The sequence below is a fragment of the Otolemur garnettii genome, unplaced genomic scaffold (assembly GCF_000181295.1).
Source record: "Otolemur garnettii isolate 467f Iridium unplaced genomic scaffold, OtoGar3 scaffold00018, whole genome shotgun sequence".
Classification (NCBI taxonomy): domain Eukaryota; kingdom Metazoa; phylum Chordata; class Mammalia; order Primates; family Galagidae; genus Otolemur; species Otolemur garnettii.
In genome coordinates, this window is record NW_003852413.1 from 4,641,260 (window position 1) to 4,657,373 (window position 16,114).

The 16,114-nt window shown below is 56.1% G+C and overlaps 1 protein-coding gene across 7 annotated transcripts in view; it reads right to left on the reverse strand.

Moving 5' to 3' along the window:
• Window positions 1-16,114, reverse strand: part of SEPT9 (septin 9) — a 174,943-nt gene that overhangs the window by 24,876 nt on the left and 133,953 nt on the right. The window contains exons 1-2 of one of the 7 annotated variants that reach the window (XM_023510973.1): window positions 11,253-11,268; window positions 10,630-10,819 (exon numbers count right to left, since the gene is read on the reverse strand). The exons of 3 other annotated variants lie outside the window; for them this stretch is intronic. Coding sequence is in view for 1 of the 4 variants with exons in the window: in XM_023510972.1 (XP_023366740.1) it covers window positions 4,638-4,785 (148 nt within the window). In the remaining 3 variants the exon portion in view is untranslated. Of the gene's footprint in view, window positions 1-1,376; window positions 1,401-4,637; window positions 4,996-10,629; window positions 10,820-11,252; window positions 11,399-16,114 lie in introns of those variants that run through there. 3 more of the 7 variants (XM_023510975.1, XM_023510972.1, XM_023510974.1) reach the window with 3 other exon arrangements.

The following is a 16,114-nucleotide window of genomic DNA, read 5'->3' on the forward strand; positions in this document are numbered from 1 at the left end:
AAGAAAGGGCCCCCTAAAAGCTTATGATGCATCTCCCAGGTGCGGCCTGGCCTGGAGACTTCCCTGAGGTAAGAATGGAGATGGGTGGATAGAGGGAGGAGTAGAGGAGTGGGCAGAAAGATGGAGAGATGGCAGAAAAGCCCTCCTATGGGGGGCTCAGAAACACACTCCTGCTTCTGGACCCCAGGCTCTGCCCAGGAAAAGTAGTGTGCGTGGACAGCTCCCTGAACCCCTCAGGACAGCTGTTTTGGTCATCTCTGGAACACAGCTGAGGGAATGCTGCCAGTGCACAGGGCATCCAAGCCCAAGAAGAAGCAGGTGCTCTGTGACCCTCATGGGCTAGCTCCACCTTCCTGCTGCCCGCAGCGTGGCCTGCAGCTCTGATGCACCTCCAGACTTGGGGTTCTGTCCAGATGGAACCACCAGTCCTCTGGGGGGGCCAGGTGCACAGAGATCACCCCTCTCCCCTGAGCCTTTTCTTGTTTTCTGTGCAGAACTCTGGACTTTCCTCCTGTGTCCAGGGACTTGTCCTCGGCCTCTCTGCCAGCTCCTCCTCCACCCCTACACGTGGGCTCAGTTCTGGTGCCCTGATGGACATTCTCCCCAGCAGATCTCACCCATCTGCTCGGTGTTAAATACCAATGGAGCCAACTTCTCTGTCCAGATTCACAGCCAGAGCCAACCTGACCATTCCCAGTCCATTCTGATGCAGCAGACTGTCCCCACCCCTGCTGTGCTGGGCCCTCTGCTAAGTACTCAGTGGCCACAGCCACTCATCCACCAAGTCTGGATGTTGGAAAGGTATCTCAACATGCCCCAAACTCTAGGACTTTCCCCAACTGTTATTACAGCCAAAAATCCAGGAGCCATCCCTGGGCCCATCCCTTTTCCATCATCCCAAAGATCATCAATTGTAACCCAATATATCTCCAGGTGGCCACTTGACTGCCAATGGCTACCGATCCAGGCCACTGTGTTAACTACCTCCCCGATTCTTATTCATCACAGTGCCAGGAGGATGGTTTCAATCTTAAATTAACTGGGTCATTTTCACTGCACCTGGGATAAGATAGCATCCTGTGAGGTAGGATCCTCTTCTACCACTGACATGCTGTATGACCCTAAGCAAATAATATGACCTCTCTGTGCCTCACACTGGGGATCAAATGACATATTTATAAAGCACACGGCACTGGGTCTAGCACAGTAAATGCTCAACGTCTTTGTTAAGAAAGCACACGCCCCCGTCCAGCTCTCCAGTTCCCACACGTGCACCGCCTCTGTGGCCACCTTCAGGCTCTTTCAACAAGCTCTTCACAGAGACCCCCCTGCCTGGGACAGCCCAGCTCACTTGCTCCTGGCAGGCCTTCCCCTACCTGGGGGTGCAGAGCTCCTTGAGTCTATCTTGTTTGCTGCTTACAAGACCAACATGGTGGAAGCATCCAGTACAGTGCCCTGAGCGAATGAATGAGCGGACGGCCAGCTGCTGCTCTCTCCTCTCCCCACCCGGCAGTCGACAAGGGGGGAGCCACTGCCTCACCGCCCCCGCAAGGTGACGCCTGCTCCCTGCGTGCTGGCCTAGCTGGCCAGCGTCCTTTCCCACGACTTCCCCAGGGCTTTCGGTGTGTGGCAGCATGTGAATGAGATGTTAACAATTTCCGGTTTCCTCCGTCCTTCTGGAGCCACAAAGTGCTGAGGCGGAAGGAAGGATGGACGGATATCCTGGGACAGCTGGTGTGGGGCAGCCTGTTCAGGAAAGGGTCAGTGGGGGACAGGGTACCCGGTGGGGCAGGGACCGGGTGGCTTGGCTGGCCTGTGGCCAGGGACCCTCATCCCGACCCCCTCTAAGTTGCTCCTAACCCTGGTGCTGAACTCAGGCCCTGGGGACCTTCCAGGAAGGAACATAACAGACTCGGGGCTGGGCGGCAGGACAGGCAGGACCAGAGGGCAGGGAGTTCAAGGAGACACGGGGTCCTGCACCCACTGTGGCCACACACCGAGATTTTACCCAAGCTGCTCTCCACGCTGACAAGCAGTCCCTTACGTGATGTGGCCAGGCCTCTGGTCGCTACGCGTAGCCTGGAAGACATACTACCTAGAGCAGGCGTTTCTGAGACCCCAGCTAAGAGTCACAGGCTTCACAGCCCAAGGATGACTTGTTCCCAGTGTCCGTCCATGTGTCATCCAACAGGAAATGCATAAGAACTGACACATGGCCAGCCCAGGCAGGAGAAGGATCCAGATAACTGTCACAGTGGATTTGTTAACAGGGCCAGGGTCTCTGCAGAGGTCCCCAAATGGACAAGACCCCACCTCCACCCCATGGAGCTTGGGGCTGGGCACTAAAGATCCCAGAGGCCGGGCACTGAGCCCTGGGCTGACCTGTGGACAGCACTTCATAGTTTGCAAGCCACTCACATTTAATTTCTGGCATCCTCTCCACCACAGCCTGCCTCAGTCTACACTCCCTAATAAGAACAAAGTAAGTAAACTATGGTAATAACATGTTCTTACAAAAACTGCAAAGAAGAAAGTTAAATGCGGGGTCCGGGGGCCTCCTGCTGCACTGATCCCACGTATCCCCCCACCCCAAGCTCAGCCCAACTTCCACCTTCTACCCTCCTCTCTCTCCTCCTGTCAAAGACCCAAGGCCTGGAACTGACCTACTGTGGAAAGACGACCTCGACCTCCGAGAAGAAAGGAGAAGAAACGCCCAGCTTCTTCTACTCCACCAAGCTGGAACCTGGAGGGTGGGAGCCTGCCCCCTCCCAGGCCCCCGCCAGCCCACAGCTCCGGGAAGGAGCCACATTCATATGGTAATTTCTCCCTGGGCCAGGGAGAGGGAGGTGGCTTGGCCCAGGCCTGAGTGCCTTCCTGGCTGCACCCCTCAGGAGTGCAGGCAGATCTCAGGGCAAACACAGAGGCCAGCTAGCCCGGCAGTGGGCGCCCAGACGCAGGCTGCGACCTTCACTTTGCATGCTATATAGGTTTCAAAGTGACAACAAGCATGCCACACACATTTTACATATTACCCTGTGTGTGACACACAGAACAGGCCAGAAATGCCAGAGTGTGGCTCCCCGAGACTCCAGCCCTGGGAGACCTATGGGCTCTCCCCGCCCCCACAGGAAGGTCCTGTCACCCCTGAGGCTGGTAGGGGGGAGGACATCCTCCCAGTCACCTCCCCCAGCCCCATTCCCCTACTGGGTGTACCCCACTTCCTCTCTCATCTTGCATAGCGTACCCACCCAGTGCCACTCAGGCTCCTGCAGAAAAGACACAAAAACCTTCCACAGCCCCTTTCTGACCTGTTCTGGGCCCTGAGCAGGCAAAGGAAACTAGAGGTCAGCAGCTGGGACCCAATGGCAGACCCAAAGGGTCTATTCTGTGCCCCCAACCCCCAAACGGCCCCATCCATCCTCCACCCACACTTGGCTTAGGTGGAACCAAGGGATTCTCAGCTTCCTAGGGCTCTCAGCAGCCCTGGAAGCATCCTGGATGTGCACACTCACCACACATGCTCTAAGGGACAAGTGTAGGCGCTCATGGCCGACCACGCGCACCCCCACCAGGCCCGCTGAGCCACACGACCCAGCAATTACCCAAGGAGATGCAAACACATGTTCACACAAACACCTGCAGGCGGCATTCCCTGCAGCACCACTCACAAGAGCCAAAAAGTGAAAACCAGTCCCCTGATGAAGGGTAAACACGCAGTGGTGCATCCACAGGGGAGCATGACTCAGCCACAAAACTAAGAACCATCACATGTGACAATGCGGAGGAGCCTTGGAGATACTAGGCCTAGTGGAAGCAGCCAGACACAACACTGATTCAAAGTATCTAGAACAGGGAACTGCACAGAGGCAGCAAGGAGATTGGTGGTTGCCAAGGGCTGTGGGGGAGCAGGTGGGAATGGGGAGGGACTGCCAAGGAGTTCAAGGGCTCTTTTCAAGATGAGGGATGGTGCTGGGATTAAATAGTGGTGACTAGGATGGTTTATTTCCTGTCACCTTGACTGGGTTATGGGGCACCCAGATACTTGGTCAAACATTATTCTGAGAGTGTCTGTCAAGTTTGGATGACTTCAACACTGAAGTTGAAAAGCTGGGTGAGGTAGATTTTGCTCCCGGGGGGATACGGGAGGTCCCTGAATTTCCTGGGCTGTCTCTGGCAGGCCCGACTCCCAATCTGTAAAAGGGGCAAGCTCTCTTGCTCCCCGTATCCCAAACCCTAACAGCAACAATCAGGAGCCTTGGTGGGTGAGAGAAAATTCAAGTGAGCCCCCCAATACCAAGGGGTGGCACAGGCCCCAAAGGAGAGGGCCTCCGTGTGGCTCAGGTTGGATTACAAATGCAGCATTTGGGTGGTGTCATTGGCTCTGCCCTTCTCAGCAGACTAGAGAGCCCCCCAGTGAGCTGGGGCACACGCAGAGTGGGGGGCTTTCTGCACCCCCACTATACGAACACCTGAGCAATTCCTGGAGCTCTGGCAAAATTCCATGGTGCCCAGAATTGCATCCCAGATGCTCCTGGGCCATGAAGCATTTGCTGAGTCCTGGCCTTCCTAGGCACCTTATCCTAGAACTGGGTGCATACTCAACACCTAAGTGAATCAGGAGCTTCCAGAAGACCCACCTTGCATGTTTCCACACAGAGACTCAGCCCAGGGACTCAGCAGCTGCAGCAGCCACAGCCAGTGACACATAGCAGGCATATCACAGTGCCCAGGTCCTCTGCCGACCCTCTGCTGTTTATGGCTGCAGAGGTAACCACTATTTTCCATTTTCAGACAGAGACAGTGATTGGACAGAGCAAGAAGCACATGTAAGGCCACGTGGATAGTTTAAGAGCCCTGAGCCAGAGTCCACCTCCCCTATGTGAGCTGCCTCCCCAGACCCTCAACTGACTTCACTGAGTCTGGGGGCGGCAGCGAGGAGGTCGCCAGTGAGCTGACTCCAGGGCTGGAACACATTGGGGGCCTGCTGACAGGGGCCTGTTCCCGGCATCTTGCTGGGACCTGGTTAGCTGAGACAGGGATGGCACCTGGGCCAGGTCTCCTAAGCGGGCTGGGCCTTCCCACCACATTAGCTGCAGTGAAGCCTTTGCTCCTTTCCCTGGTCTCCCCACCTTGTACTCTACAGGAGCCCTCACCTGAGCCACACCCGTTCCCTCTGCTCCTCAACCTTCAACCTTCCAGCCTGCACCCCCACCCCCACCCCAGGGATGCCAGAGCTCACCAGGAGGCTCTGTGCCCTCAGAACTGACCTGTGCCACATGCTGCCCTTGAGGATTTTCAGCCCTGCTTAGTGCCCTCCACCAGCTACATATGGGTGACCTACGGGCAGAGGACCTGCCCCACCCCATGGCCTTGCCCCCACCTGCACAGACTCCGCAGTCGGGAAGAGGAGCCCAGAGCAGGGCAGAAGGCAGCCTGGATGTATGGATGGGGTCTGCTATGACGCTAACACACGCCCAGAAATCCAGAAGACACCAACCAAAGGACATTACAATGACCCTCAACCCAAGACAGGGCTCACTGTGGACTCTTGCACTCCCTCTAAGGAGGTGGAGCCACACAACCCAGACCCCTCATGTTGGGGGATCCAGAAGCACAAGCACACTGCAGACCACCCAGACCCCCCTGCCCCACCCTGGAAGTGTGGGCTGGACTCTGTGAAATAGGAAATTCAGTGTGACCCTAGAGTCTCCACCACTCTGGACTATTCAGTCTGAGGATGTAGCTTTGGCCTAGGACCTACCCTCGTCCTTAAAGAAGAGGCTCAGAGAGTGCCCTGCCAAGGCCCAGTGCCCAACACCAAACTCACTCAACATCCAGCCCAGGTCGTCTGGGCCTCCCACCCGCCCATTCACCTAACTGACTCCTTGAGGAATGAGAGTGATCAGGCATGAGGCATGGGGTATCTCTGGGGGAGCTATGGAGGGCTGTAGCAAGGTCCCCCAGGGCTGGGGACCAAGGCATGGTCCATGCAGTGATGCTTCTCAACCAGGGAGAAGCACTGGGCCACCAGGAGCTCAGAGAATCCGTAGACGTGGCACTGACCAGCCTGGACATGGGCTTTCTGTGGTCAGCCAGGGCCGAAGGCGTCAGCTCCCCAGATACAAGCAGATGACACTGTACTACCAGATGCCAAACCACACCAGGTCCTGTGTAGCCATCATCAAATTTTCTCTTTGCTGTCCCCATTTCACTGAGCCACAGAGCCCAAGAGGACAAGCAGGAGTCTGAGGACCCCACAGAGACCCCACTAATCCAGCTTAGAACTTCCTGGTCCCCAGACCATCTCTCTGATGGCTTTATTCAGCTGTGCTCTCACTAAGTCATTGGGGAGCCTGGCGCTAGTCTCTGAGGCCTGGAACTGGCTGGCCTTGGGGGTACAGCCATGGCCATGAGGGCCCAGCACTTGCCATGGACTTCTGGGCCAGGCACTGGAGGACTCTGACAGCAGAACCACAGAGTGGTGACAACAGTGATACATCAGCAGAGCGCATTCTTTGCGCCGGGCTGCAGTGCCTCCCAACACTCTACACCCTCCCCCTCTGAGGGCCCGGGTGCAGCGGAGTGGGGTCAGGAGGCCGAGAACATCTGGGGGACAGAGCCACACCTGCTTCTCACGCAGCTCCCCTATGTTCCAGTAGCCCACGAATCCCTTCTCCACAGCTTCCTGCACAGTCTGTTTTTCTGCCCAGCCCCAGCTCTACCTACCTCCCCACCAACTCCACCCACCCCACCAGCTCCACCCCCACTGTAGCCCCCCAGCTAAAAGCAGTAGCAATTCTCCCCGACTCCACAGGGCTGCTGCCTGGCCTGTCAGCAGTCTTCAGGGCCACAGATGACACTGACAATGAGCAGTTTCTTGTGACCCCAGCTCACAACAAGGCACAAAGGACATCAGTCCCACACCAGGGACCCCAATTCTCACAGGGGAGGGGAAGTGGGGCCAGGGGTCTTCCAGCCCAGCCTCTGCTTTGTGGGGACGTGCTCAAATCCCCAAAGAAACACTGTACTTCCACCCTTTCCTCAAAACTCTCCCAGGAGACTACAGCAGAGGAGCGGGGGGAGTAGCTGTTCTTGTTGGGCTCACTTGAGCCAGCCTCCCAGAAACCACAAAGTATTTGGACAAAAGTTGAAACTCTGTGGTGACCATCCATTCATTCAAACTTTAATAGTGTAAGCACCTATGGTGTTCAGGATGTGGGGACACGGAGATCAATAAAATACAGTCCTCATATAACTTCTAGTGGGAGAGAGGACGCAGGGCGGTAGAGGCTCAGGGCTAAATCTGTCCATTTATCTCCTGGCCCTGTGGTGACAGGCATCTGGAACAAAGCCTGGGAGATAAGAGATAAGGATCTGGGGGGAGGGAGGACGTCTGTGCACACACCACTGGGAACACAGGCAAGGACAGTGTTCAATGACCATTCAGATGACCCAGCTACTGGGCACCCACAGAGCATGGGGGGACAGAGCCCTCAGGACAGGGGTGCTGTAATCCAGGTTGTGTAGAACAGAGCAAAGGGCCCCACGGCAACTGTGAACCTCCTTCCTGAAGGCCATGCAGGCGTCAGGCCTCAGCACTGGTGACTCTAGCAAGCTCCCCATGCCCAACCAGGAGTTGGGGTTCCCAGTGCAGCTTCAGACACATGGGAGCCAGCCCCTAGAGGGTACCCCCTGCCTACAGCTTCAGGAGAGGGACAAGTAGGGGTGCTTCTGAGTCACTAAACCCAAATGAAAGCATTTACAAATTGCATTTCAGCCAGCCAGCTGGGCAGAGGGCAGATGGGTTATCATCTTGCAGGCACTTCACACTAACTCCGCCCCCACTAGCAAAACCAAGGCCCAGCCCCCTTCACGCCCACTCAGTAGATCATTAACTCTGTTCTAGAGGTTTGTGTGAGGAGTTCTGCAGGGGGCTGCAGCTTCAGGGTGCCTCTCTCCTGTACCCCTCAGAGTACTGTGGGCAGCGTACCATCCTCAGTGTTGATGACAGAGGACTAGTCTGAGCCCAGTAGGGCGACCCACCCCCCTACACCCCCACCCTGATGCCTTGCAGGCTCCAGACTAGTCTCTTAATGAGCCCCTGAGAGGTCTGGGGCGCTGGGTGTACCAGAACCTCCTCCACCTCCCAGGTGGGGGCGAGAGGGACCCTCACTGGGCTGTAATTAGACCCTTGCAGCCGATTCCTCATAAAATTCACATGGGAAGGGAATGTTCCTGGGAAAGCTTCCTAAGGCTCCTCTGAGCGCCTGGGAACAGGTCCCTACCTGCTCAAGGAACCAGGTTAGGAGCAAATCAAAGCTCAGGGCTGGAGGCAGATGTCTGGGGAGGAGGCCCCGCCAAGGTCTGTGAGTTCTGCAGGAAGCATCTTCCCTTCCCCAAAAATCTGGTCTGTGGGAAGCTGGGGCCTTCCGGATGGCCCGTCCTAGGCTATACACAACCCCCATGCCTTTCCAAAGCCCAGTTGGCCTGGATGACCCATGCCATGGTGGGGGCAGTGGGGAGGACACTGAGTGAGCACCAGCCCTACCCCTCATCCATTAAAGTCAAGTGGTTCTTCCCACACACTCAGCCAGTACGAGAGGGCGGAAGCCCAGTGACATCCGGGGTGGTATGGGAAAGCCAGCACAAGGCTGAAATGCACAGGGAATCAGATAACGGAAGTGCAGCACGGTGACTATGGCGACCAGCTGCTTAAGGAGACCTTCGACACCAGCAGGGAAGCTACAGGCTGGTGGGGCTGAAGGGTGCCTCCCCTATCTGACAAGCACAGCCTGTGGCACAACAGGAAGTTGAGGAGGACAGGGCTGGGGGTGGGGACCTAGTTGACCCAGAGACTCTGGTTGCCCAAGTGGGAACAGGACTTCTGGAGCAAGAACCTTGGGGAGCCTGTCCTCCAAGTTCAGGGCAGTGGGTCTGGCGCTCAGAGAGTGACCCCGCAGGCCCAGAGAAGACTCAACTTTGACTTAAGATGGTGGTGAGACCACAGCACTTCCCATGCGAACAGGGCCCCTCGGGGCAGAAGTCTTGTCTATGCCATCTCAGGATGCCCCATTCCCCCACCACAGATGCGCACAGTAGGCCATCCCTACATGCCAGCTGAACTTCCCCATCACTGTCGAGACAGCCGCCCACTGGAGCAGGGGCTGATGGACACAGACTCAACAGTGTCGCAGGTGTCTCAACACAGAATGGCCAAAGGACAGGAAGATGGGCCAGGGCTCCGCAGCAACACAGGTCCCTAGAAATAGGCATTTAAAAGGTGAACGGCATCAGGGACTCCTCCTGCAGTCACACCTTGGCCCAAAGGAGACCCCAGGAGAAGCAGGAATGAATCCCACCTCTCCAAAGAGGACTCCATGGGTGCTGGCTCCCACTCCCAGGTGGTTAAATAACTTCTTTCCATTTTCTAAAAAGAAGCCCCTTGGGTGGCCAGGGGGAGCTGAGCAAAGAGAAGAACATTTATGTAAACACCAGGAGGCTGTTAAGTTTCAAGGTAGAGCAACAGTGAAAGACAGAGGAGAGCCACACCCATCATCAGGGACTTTTCCACCTCCTCCTCCTCTAACGGGTTTTTCTGTGTGAGATCTGAATCAAATTCCAGCGCCCTGAACAGATCTGCCAGAAACCACACCCCCCACCTCCCATCCCCCCGGCCTGCTTCCGGGGGGGCAAAGAATTTAAACTTCTCTTTGGTGACCACAGATGCTCCCCAAACCTCTGACAAAATGCAGCAGATTCCACATCAGATAGGAAAGAGAGAAGGCACAGGGATGAAGCCAAAGGCTGAGCGGATTCAGTCCCCAGGGGATATTTAGGATGAAGTTCAAGCTCAGACGGCACTGACTCCCTGCCTGGTAAGCACCTTGTCCCTCCCTGCATTGGTGCAAGAGTCCCACATCCCGTGTTGGCTACAGAGGTTTTGGTCTTGGGGTTCTCCCAACATCCCAGCTGGCTGACAGGCCCCGTCCCCCGCCCCCCACCAGGGCTCTGGAAATCAGACACTCACACTGTCCTCTCTAGAAGGCACATGCGCTCCAGCCCCCAGCAACACCCCTGCCGGCTTGCCCCTGCTCAGTCCAAGTCCATCCCAGGAACCCGGAGCCCGCGCCCTGCCTGAATTTCTAGTGTCTCTCGAAAGTAATCTGCAGGAGGTCTTCAGGAGCCCAAAGGGCTGATGATCTGAGCATCCCAGTGGAGTGATTCTAAGAGAAAGTGGTGGCCAATTCGCATTTCTTTCTAGCCCTCCTGCAAGTCAGGGAAGCCCGTTGCAAACGGGAAACTCAGTCCAAGAAACTCCCAACAGGAGGAGAACTTAACCACTCAGCTTAGTTGGCCAAATATTTACAAAGAGATAGCTGTGACCACACAAAGCCCTTTTCTTCTATTCTGCGACCGAAAATCTGGTCCCCTCGTGGAGACCGAGCTCCCAGCCACCCCTCTCCCTGGGACCCAGGGCTGTCCTGCCGCCCAAAGCCCGGGCCGGAGGTGGCAAGGCTCCTAGCCCCACCGCTGCTGCAGACATCGGGGGCCGCACCCCCGGTGGCCGCACCCCCTGGAGGCCCCCCAGCTGCGGTGCAAGACTGGGGAGAACAAAGGAACGAGACTCACCCCAGCAGCTGAGAGTCGGCAGCGCTGGACGCCGAGCACCGCGGCCGGCCCGCCCACCGGGTCACATGGCTCGGAGCCGAGCAGAGGATCAAAGGGGCTTTGTGGCCGAGGAACAAGGAACCTCCCAGAGCGCGGGGCAGAGGTAGGGAGGGACCGCAGCAGCCTGGGAAGCGAGGCTCGGCAGGAGCTGCTACAAGGGGGCAGGGTAAGGGAGCAGGAGAGAAGAGGGGCACCTCTGCCAGTGCTGGAACAGCATTGACCTGGGCTGCACGAGGCGCCCAGGAGCCAGCCTCAGAGTCCCAACCCCTCACAAGGGGGTCACCCCCTGAAGAGTGACCAGGAGCCATCATGAAGAGGAGGAAGAGGCTGCCCAGCCATGCAGAGCCACAGACCCAACACTGCCCTGAGCACCCTCTCTCCTGTCCCATCCAGCCCCCCACATGCTCAGATACCCCCACACCTGGACTGTCTGCTGACCTAAAGACCTGAGCCATCCAGCCAGGCTTCTGGGCAGCTGAGGTCTGCGTGCAGCCCCCCCAGTTGTCGTCTACCTGGGCATGCTGTGTCAGCCAAGACAGGAGGGGAGGAAGACAGGAGGGGAAGGGGCAGTGGCCAGGCCTCACCCTGAGCTCCTCCCCCTGGAACCTCTAGATTCCTTGGATCAGGATCAGGCTTCTCCAGCTTCTCCAGCCCCTGGGGGGCCAGTGAGTCAGCCTCTGCCTCCTCCCACTTCCCCACAAGCTTCCGTGATGTTCTGGGACTCGCGGGGCACAGGGACTCGCGGGGCACAGGGCGAGGGGTTCCCCAGAGGAGGGAGCTGACCCTACTAGGGCTGGGCCTGGACACTGGGATCTGCCAGACTCAGCTCAAAGCCACGACCTCTGACCCCACAGAGTCACTCCCAGGCTCAAGTGACTCAAGGCCACTCCTACTGCAGGAGAGAGTGACGAGGTAGGAGGAGCTGGTCTCTGGGCCTGCTGGGGGCAGGAAGTTCACTGTCAGGAGCCTTGGGGGATTCCACTGGAGGGCCCCTCCTAGGGATAGTGGCTGAATTCACAAAGCTGTGTTCATGGCTGTGGCCCCTCTGCTGGCTGTTCATGGGGCTCCACACACTTTTACATTCCCCCACCTGGCTGGTGGTTGATGCCTCAGGGCACCCACTCCACTGACTACACAGGCAGGCTGGCCACATCCAGCTGGATACTCTCTGGGCATCTCATAAGCCAGCAAGTCCTCAGAAGCAGTCTTTGCTCCCCACTTCTGATGCCCCACTCTCCCCTGAAGATCTACTGGTCTTGCGGGTTGCCATAAAGTCTTTGGGGGCTGCTGTCCCACACTCCTCCACATGCTCACTCTGAACAGTTATGAGGAGTTGTTGCCAGGAGCTAGAGGAGCATCAGGGAAGCAGTGCAGGTCTGAGTCCCTGTTCCCATTGCAACAGGAGGGAGACCAGGGTCAGCCCAGAGACCGGGGGGGGGGGCGTTGATGCGCGGTGGGTACTGAAGGCAAGTCGGGAAAGAGGAGCAGGTAAGAGGGAGGGGACGGAGGGGACCAGAGACCGGGGGGGGGGGGGCAGGGTGAGGTGGTGTTCTGAGTCAAACATCTGTGGACTCTGACCTTCCCCATCTGTAAAACGGGCACCCCTCAGCTCCAGCCCCCAGAGTTAAGCAAGATGGGCATTTCTGGACCGGGAAGAGCAGCCACTTAATGCTCAGCTTCCCTTTCCTCTAAAAACTGACTTCCCCAGGACAAGCAATGGGGAGGGTTTATCCTCTTCAACACCCAGAGCCCAGCCCAATGAGCCCTACAGGGAAGATCCAGGAACCAGGGATGAAGGACGCCAGGAGGGGCTCATGTCTGGCCTCAAACACTCTGCCTCCACCCTACACCTGCCCCACAGGCCTCCCCACCCCCCTATAGGCAGAGGTTTCCTCTAGACCCTCATGCTACTCTCCAAACCTCCTCCTATCTAGGTCACCGTTTGTCCCTCCTGCCCCGGCCCAGTCTGGCCCCACAGACCCCTCCACCAAACAGCCTGCCCTCCTCCCATCCCATGCCTCCAGATTCCTGGCCTGGGAGGGGGGCAGCCTGGGTGCTTTGCCTGGTGGATGCCCCTCTTGCAGTGCCCCCTTGCAGTCACCAGGTGAGGGTCTCCAGACCACAGGAGAGGGAACCCACTCTGTCCTTCAGCACTGCTCAGAACCCCCTGCCACTCGGCCCACACCACGCATCCAGGGAGAGCAGCCTGACGTGTCTTTGGTCACACCTGTACTGTGCACGGCACAGGTATAACCTTGAATTTTCTAGTAACCACATTATAAAAAGTAAGAAGAAGCTGGGTGCAGTGGCTCATGCCTGTAATCCCAGCACTCTGGGAGGCTGAAACAGGTGGATTGCCTGAGCTCAGGATTTGGAGAACAGCCTGAGCAAGATGGAAACCCGGTTTCTACCAAGAAAAAAAAAAGGGAAGGAAAGAAAAGAAAAAATTAGCCAGCTATCCTGGTGGTGCCTATAGTCCTAGCTACTTGGGAGGCTAAAGCAAGAGGATTACTCAAAACCCAGGAGTTTGGGGTTGCTGAGAGCTACGGTGATGCCACAGCACTCTACCCAGGGCAACAGGTAAGACTCTGTCTCAAAAAATAAATGACTGAATGAATGAGCAAATAAATAAAATCCAAGAAGAAACAGGTGACCTTAACTTTAATCTGTTTTACTTAACCTATTATAACCAAAACATCACCATTTCGACATGCAATCGATATAAAAATGACCACGGTATCTCACTTTTATTTTTCCACACTAAGACTCTCAAATCCAGTGTGTGTCTGATATTCACAGCACCTCTCGATTAGGGACAGCCATACACAGCCAGTGGCCACTGTGCTGGACAGGACAGCTCTCCATTCTCTCAGTTTTATCCTGGGATCACACCAGATCATCAGAGAACATGATTTGGGCCGTGTTGCTACTTGAGGCCCCCACAGGCTCCTCTCAGCACCAACCATGTCTACAGGGCACACATAGGGGTGCGCAGGACATGGAGAGATGAAACACACCGTGTTGGTGCCACAGATCCTTACATCAGTGTCCCCCTCCTGGGGATATCCTGGGCACATTTCTCTAAACTTCTCCTGAGAAATGATTTGCTAGACAGGCGCTAAGCATCATTTAGACTACTCCAGAGACATCAGTCACTGCCACTGCCAACTCATCCCTCTCCCAGGGTGTCCCCATCCATTCACCTGGCTCACAAGTGTCCAGGCTGGACAAACCCCTGACCCAAAGGCAGCCGACATTGGCTTGTCATGGTGAGCTAGACCACTGGAATTTCTCCCAGGAGTTAAGAACTTTTATGGAGAGCCCTGAAGCCTACAGGTTATGCAGACTTGGGGGGTACAAAACTATTTGGCGCCATTTGCAAAAAAAGGACCTTTGGTGGAGACCCCAAGAGAGGAACAAGGGGAGGCAAGTGTAGCACATCCAAGTCCTTCACTGCCTGCCTTTCCAAAGGCCCAGGTATTCCCTACCTGGCTCCCCTGCGTGTATCCTTCCGATAACTAACTTATGGTGCTGGTGTTTATTTATTTTAAAGTCGCACAGAATTGCATTTATTAAAAGAGAATTTATAGAGACAGAAATCAGAGCAGTGGCTGCCAAGGGCTGGGGGGATGAGGTTTCCTTTCAGGGAAGTGAAAAAGTTCTGGCATGAGATAGTGGAGATGGTGGCCCAACCCTGTGTGTGCACTAAATGTCGATGGTGATTTTTATGTGCTATGTATTTTAACATAGTAAAAAAATTAAAAATGTACTTAATGTTGTCTTTTTGTCCCCTTGAGCCTGTTTTATTGTTTTTACCTTAAAGCCAAAAGGGCCCTACACAAATCAGGAAGTTGAATAACACCCCCTCCCCAGCCAGTGCAGTTCCCTGACACTGGAGAAGGGTTTGTAGATGTAACTGAAGAGTGAGGTGGGACTTAAAGTAATCACAAGTGTCCTTAAGAGAGAACAGAAGGTCTGGCTATGGAGAAGAGGCCTTGTGATGACTAAGGTAGAAACTGGAGTGATCTAGCTATGAACCAAGTAGGTCAGCAGGCACCAAAGCTGGAACAGGCCAGGAAGGGATTCTCCCCTGCAGCCCCTCGGAGCCGGGCCTGCCCACACTTTGGCTGCAGCCAGGTGAGACTTATTTCAGACATGTCACCTTCAAAGCTATGAGCCCCAGGTTTGTGGTCACCAGCTGCAACTGCGATGGGGTGGGTAACAGCCCAGGCCGCACCTCCACCCCCAGTAATGTAGGAGATTACTTGAACAGATGAGGAACACTCTGAGCTGGGAGGAAAACGCACTCAAGTCCTTCCAGCCCCCAACGAGATCCACCCTGATTTTCCAAGACTGCTGCTCCTGGGCTACCCTGAGCTTGAGCCACATCCACAAAGACACATCCCAAAGCAGAAAAAGTGCCCCTGTGCCGGGAACCAGCTGGCAGCCGGGGAACAAGGCCTGGTGGTGTGCTCGCCACTTGTCCATCCACCTGCCAGCAGCTCCATTGTCTTCCTGAGGATGCTCCCAACACAAGGGTCACAGGGGAGGTGACAGCACGGTCAGTCTGTCCTGAAGCAGGTGCCTACTCTGGAAGCTGCAGGGGACAGTCATGACTCCACCTCCAAGCGCCAAATGAGAAGGGGACAGCACTGCCTCAGAGGCTGACACCTGCCAGGAAGTGCAGGGACACCCACCTGCTGCTCCAGCACGCAGTAACACGGCAGCAGCAGGAGAAAGGGGATGTGGTTTTCAGAGCTTCCGCCTCCACCAACGGCCAACACATGCATGTGAGCATACACACAGGCGCAAACACACACACGCATGTGCACACACAGAGGTCCCAGGCCCTTCATCTCCCCCTGCCAGGCTCCTTGGCCACTGCGAAGCCAGGTTGCCAGCACAAAGCTCAGCCTCCCTGTGAAGTCTTTTCCAATCCACCCTGAGCAAGACCCCTGTGGGATGCAGCAGATGCTTCCCATCCAATGCCAAGAAAAATATCCCTCACTCTTCTCTGTGGCCAGTGGCTGGGCTCCTGCACTGGGGAGCAAGGGGCAGGGCTGGGCAAGCAGGGGTGTGGGTTGAGGGCAGATGAGATGTGCTCCTGCAGCCGCAACACCCAAAGGCAGCCCACTGGCCTCCCTGCAAGCCGACCTGGAGAAGGTGCTGGTAGCACCCTGCAGCCCCTGCTGTCCCTGGCAGGCATGGTGGGAAGGAATGGCCCCTGTCACATTTCCCCAGCATGGGCAGGGCAGCTGCTTGCACTGGACTGGCTGCTGGGTCACTTTTAGGACATCTTTCTTTTTCTTCTGGTTCTTTCTCACTCAGCCTAGGAGAATGTTCAGGAAGCCCCGGTGTCAAAAACAAAAAAACCTCTTTCTCTTTGACCCAGCTACTGAGGACCCATCCCTGTCCAAACAACCCAATTTCTTTTTTTTTTTTTTTT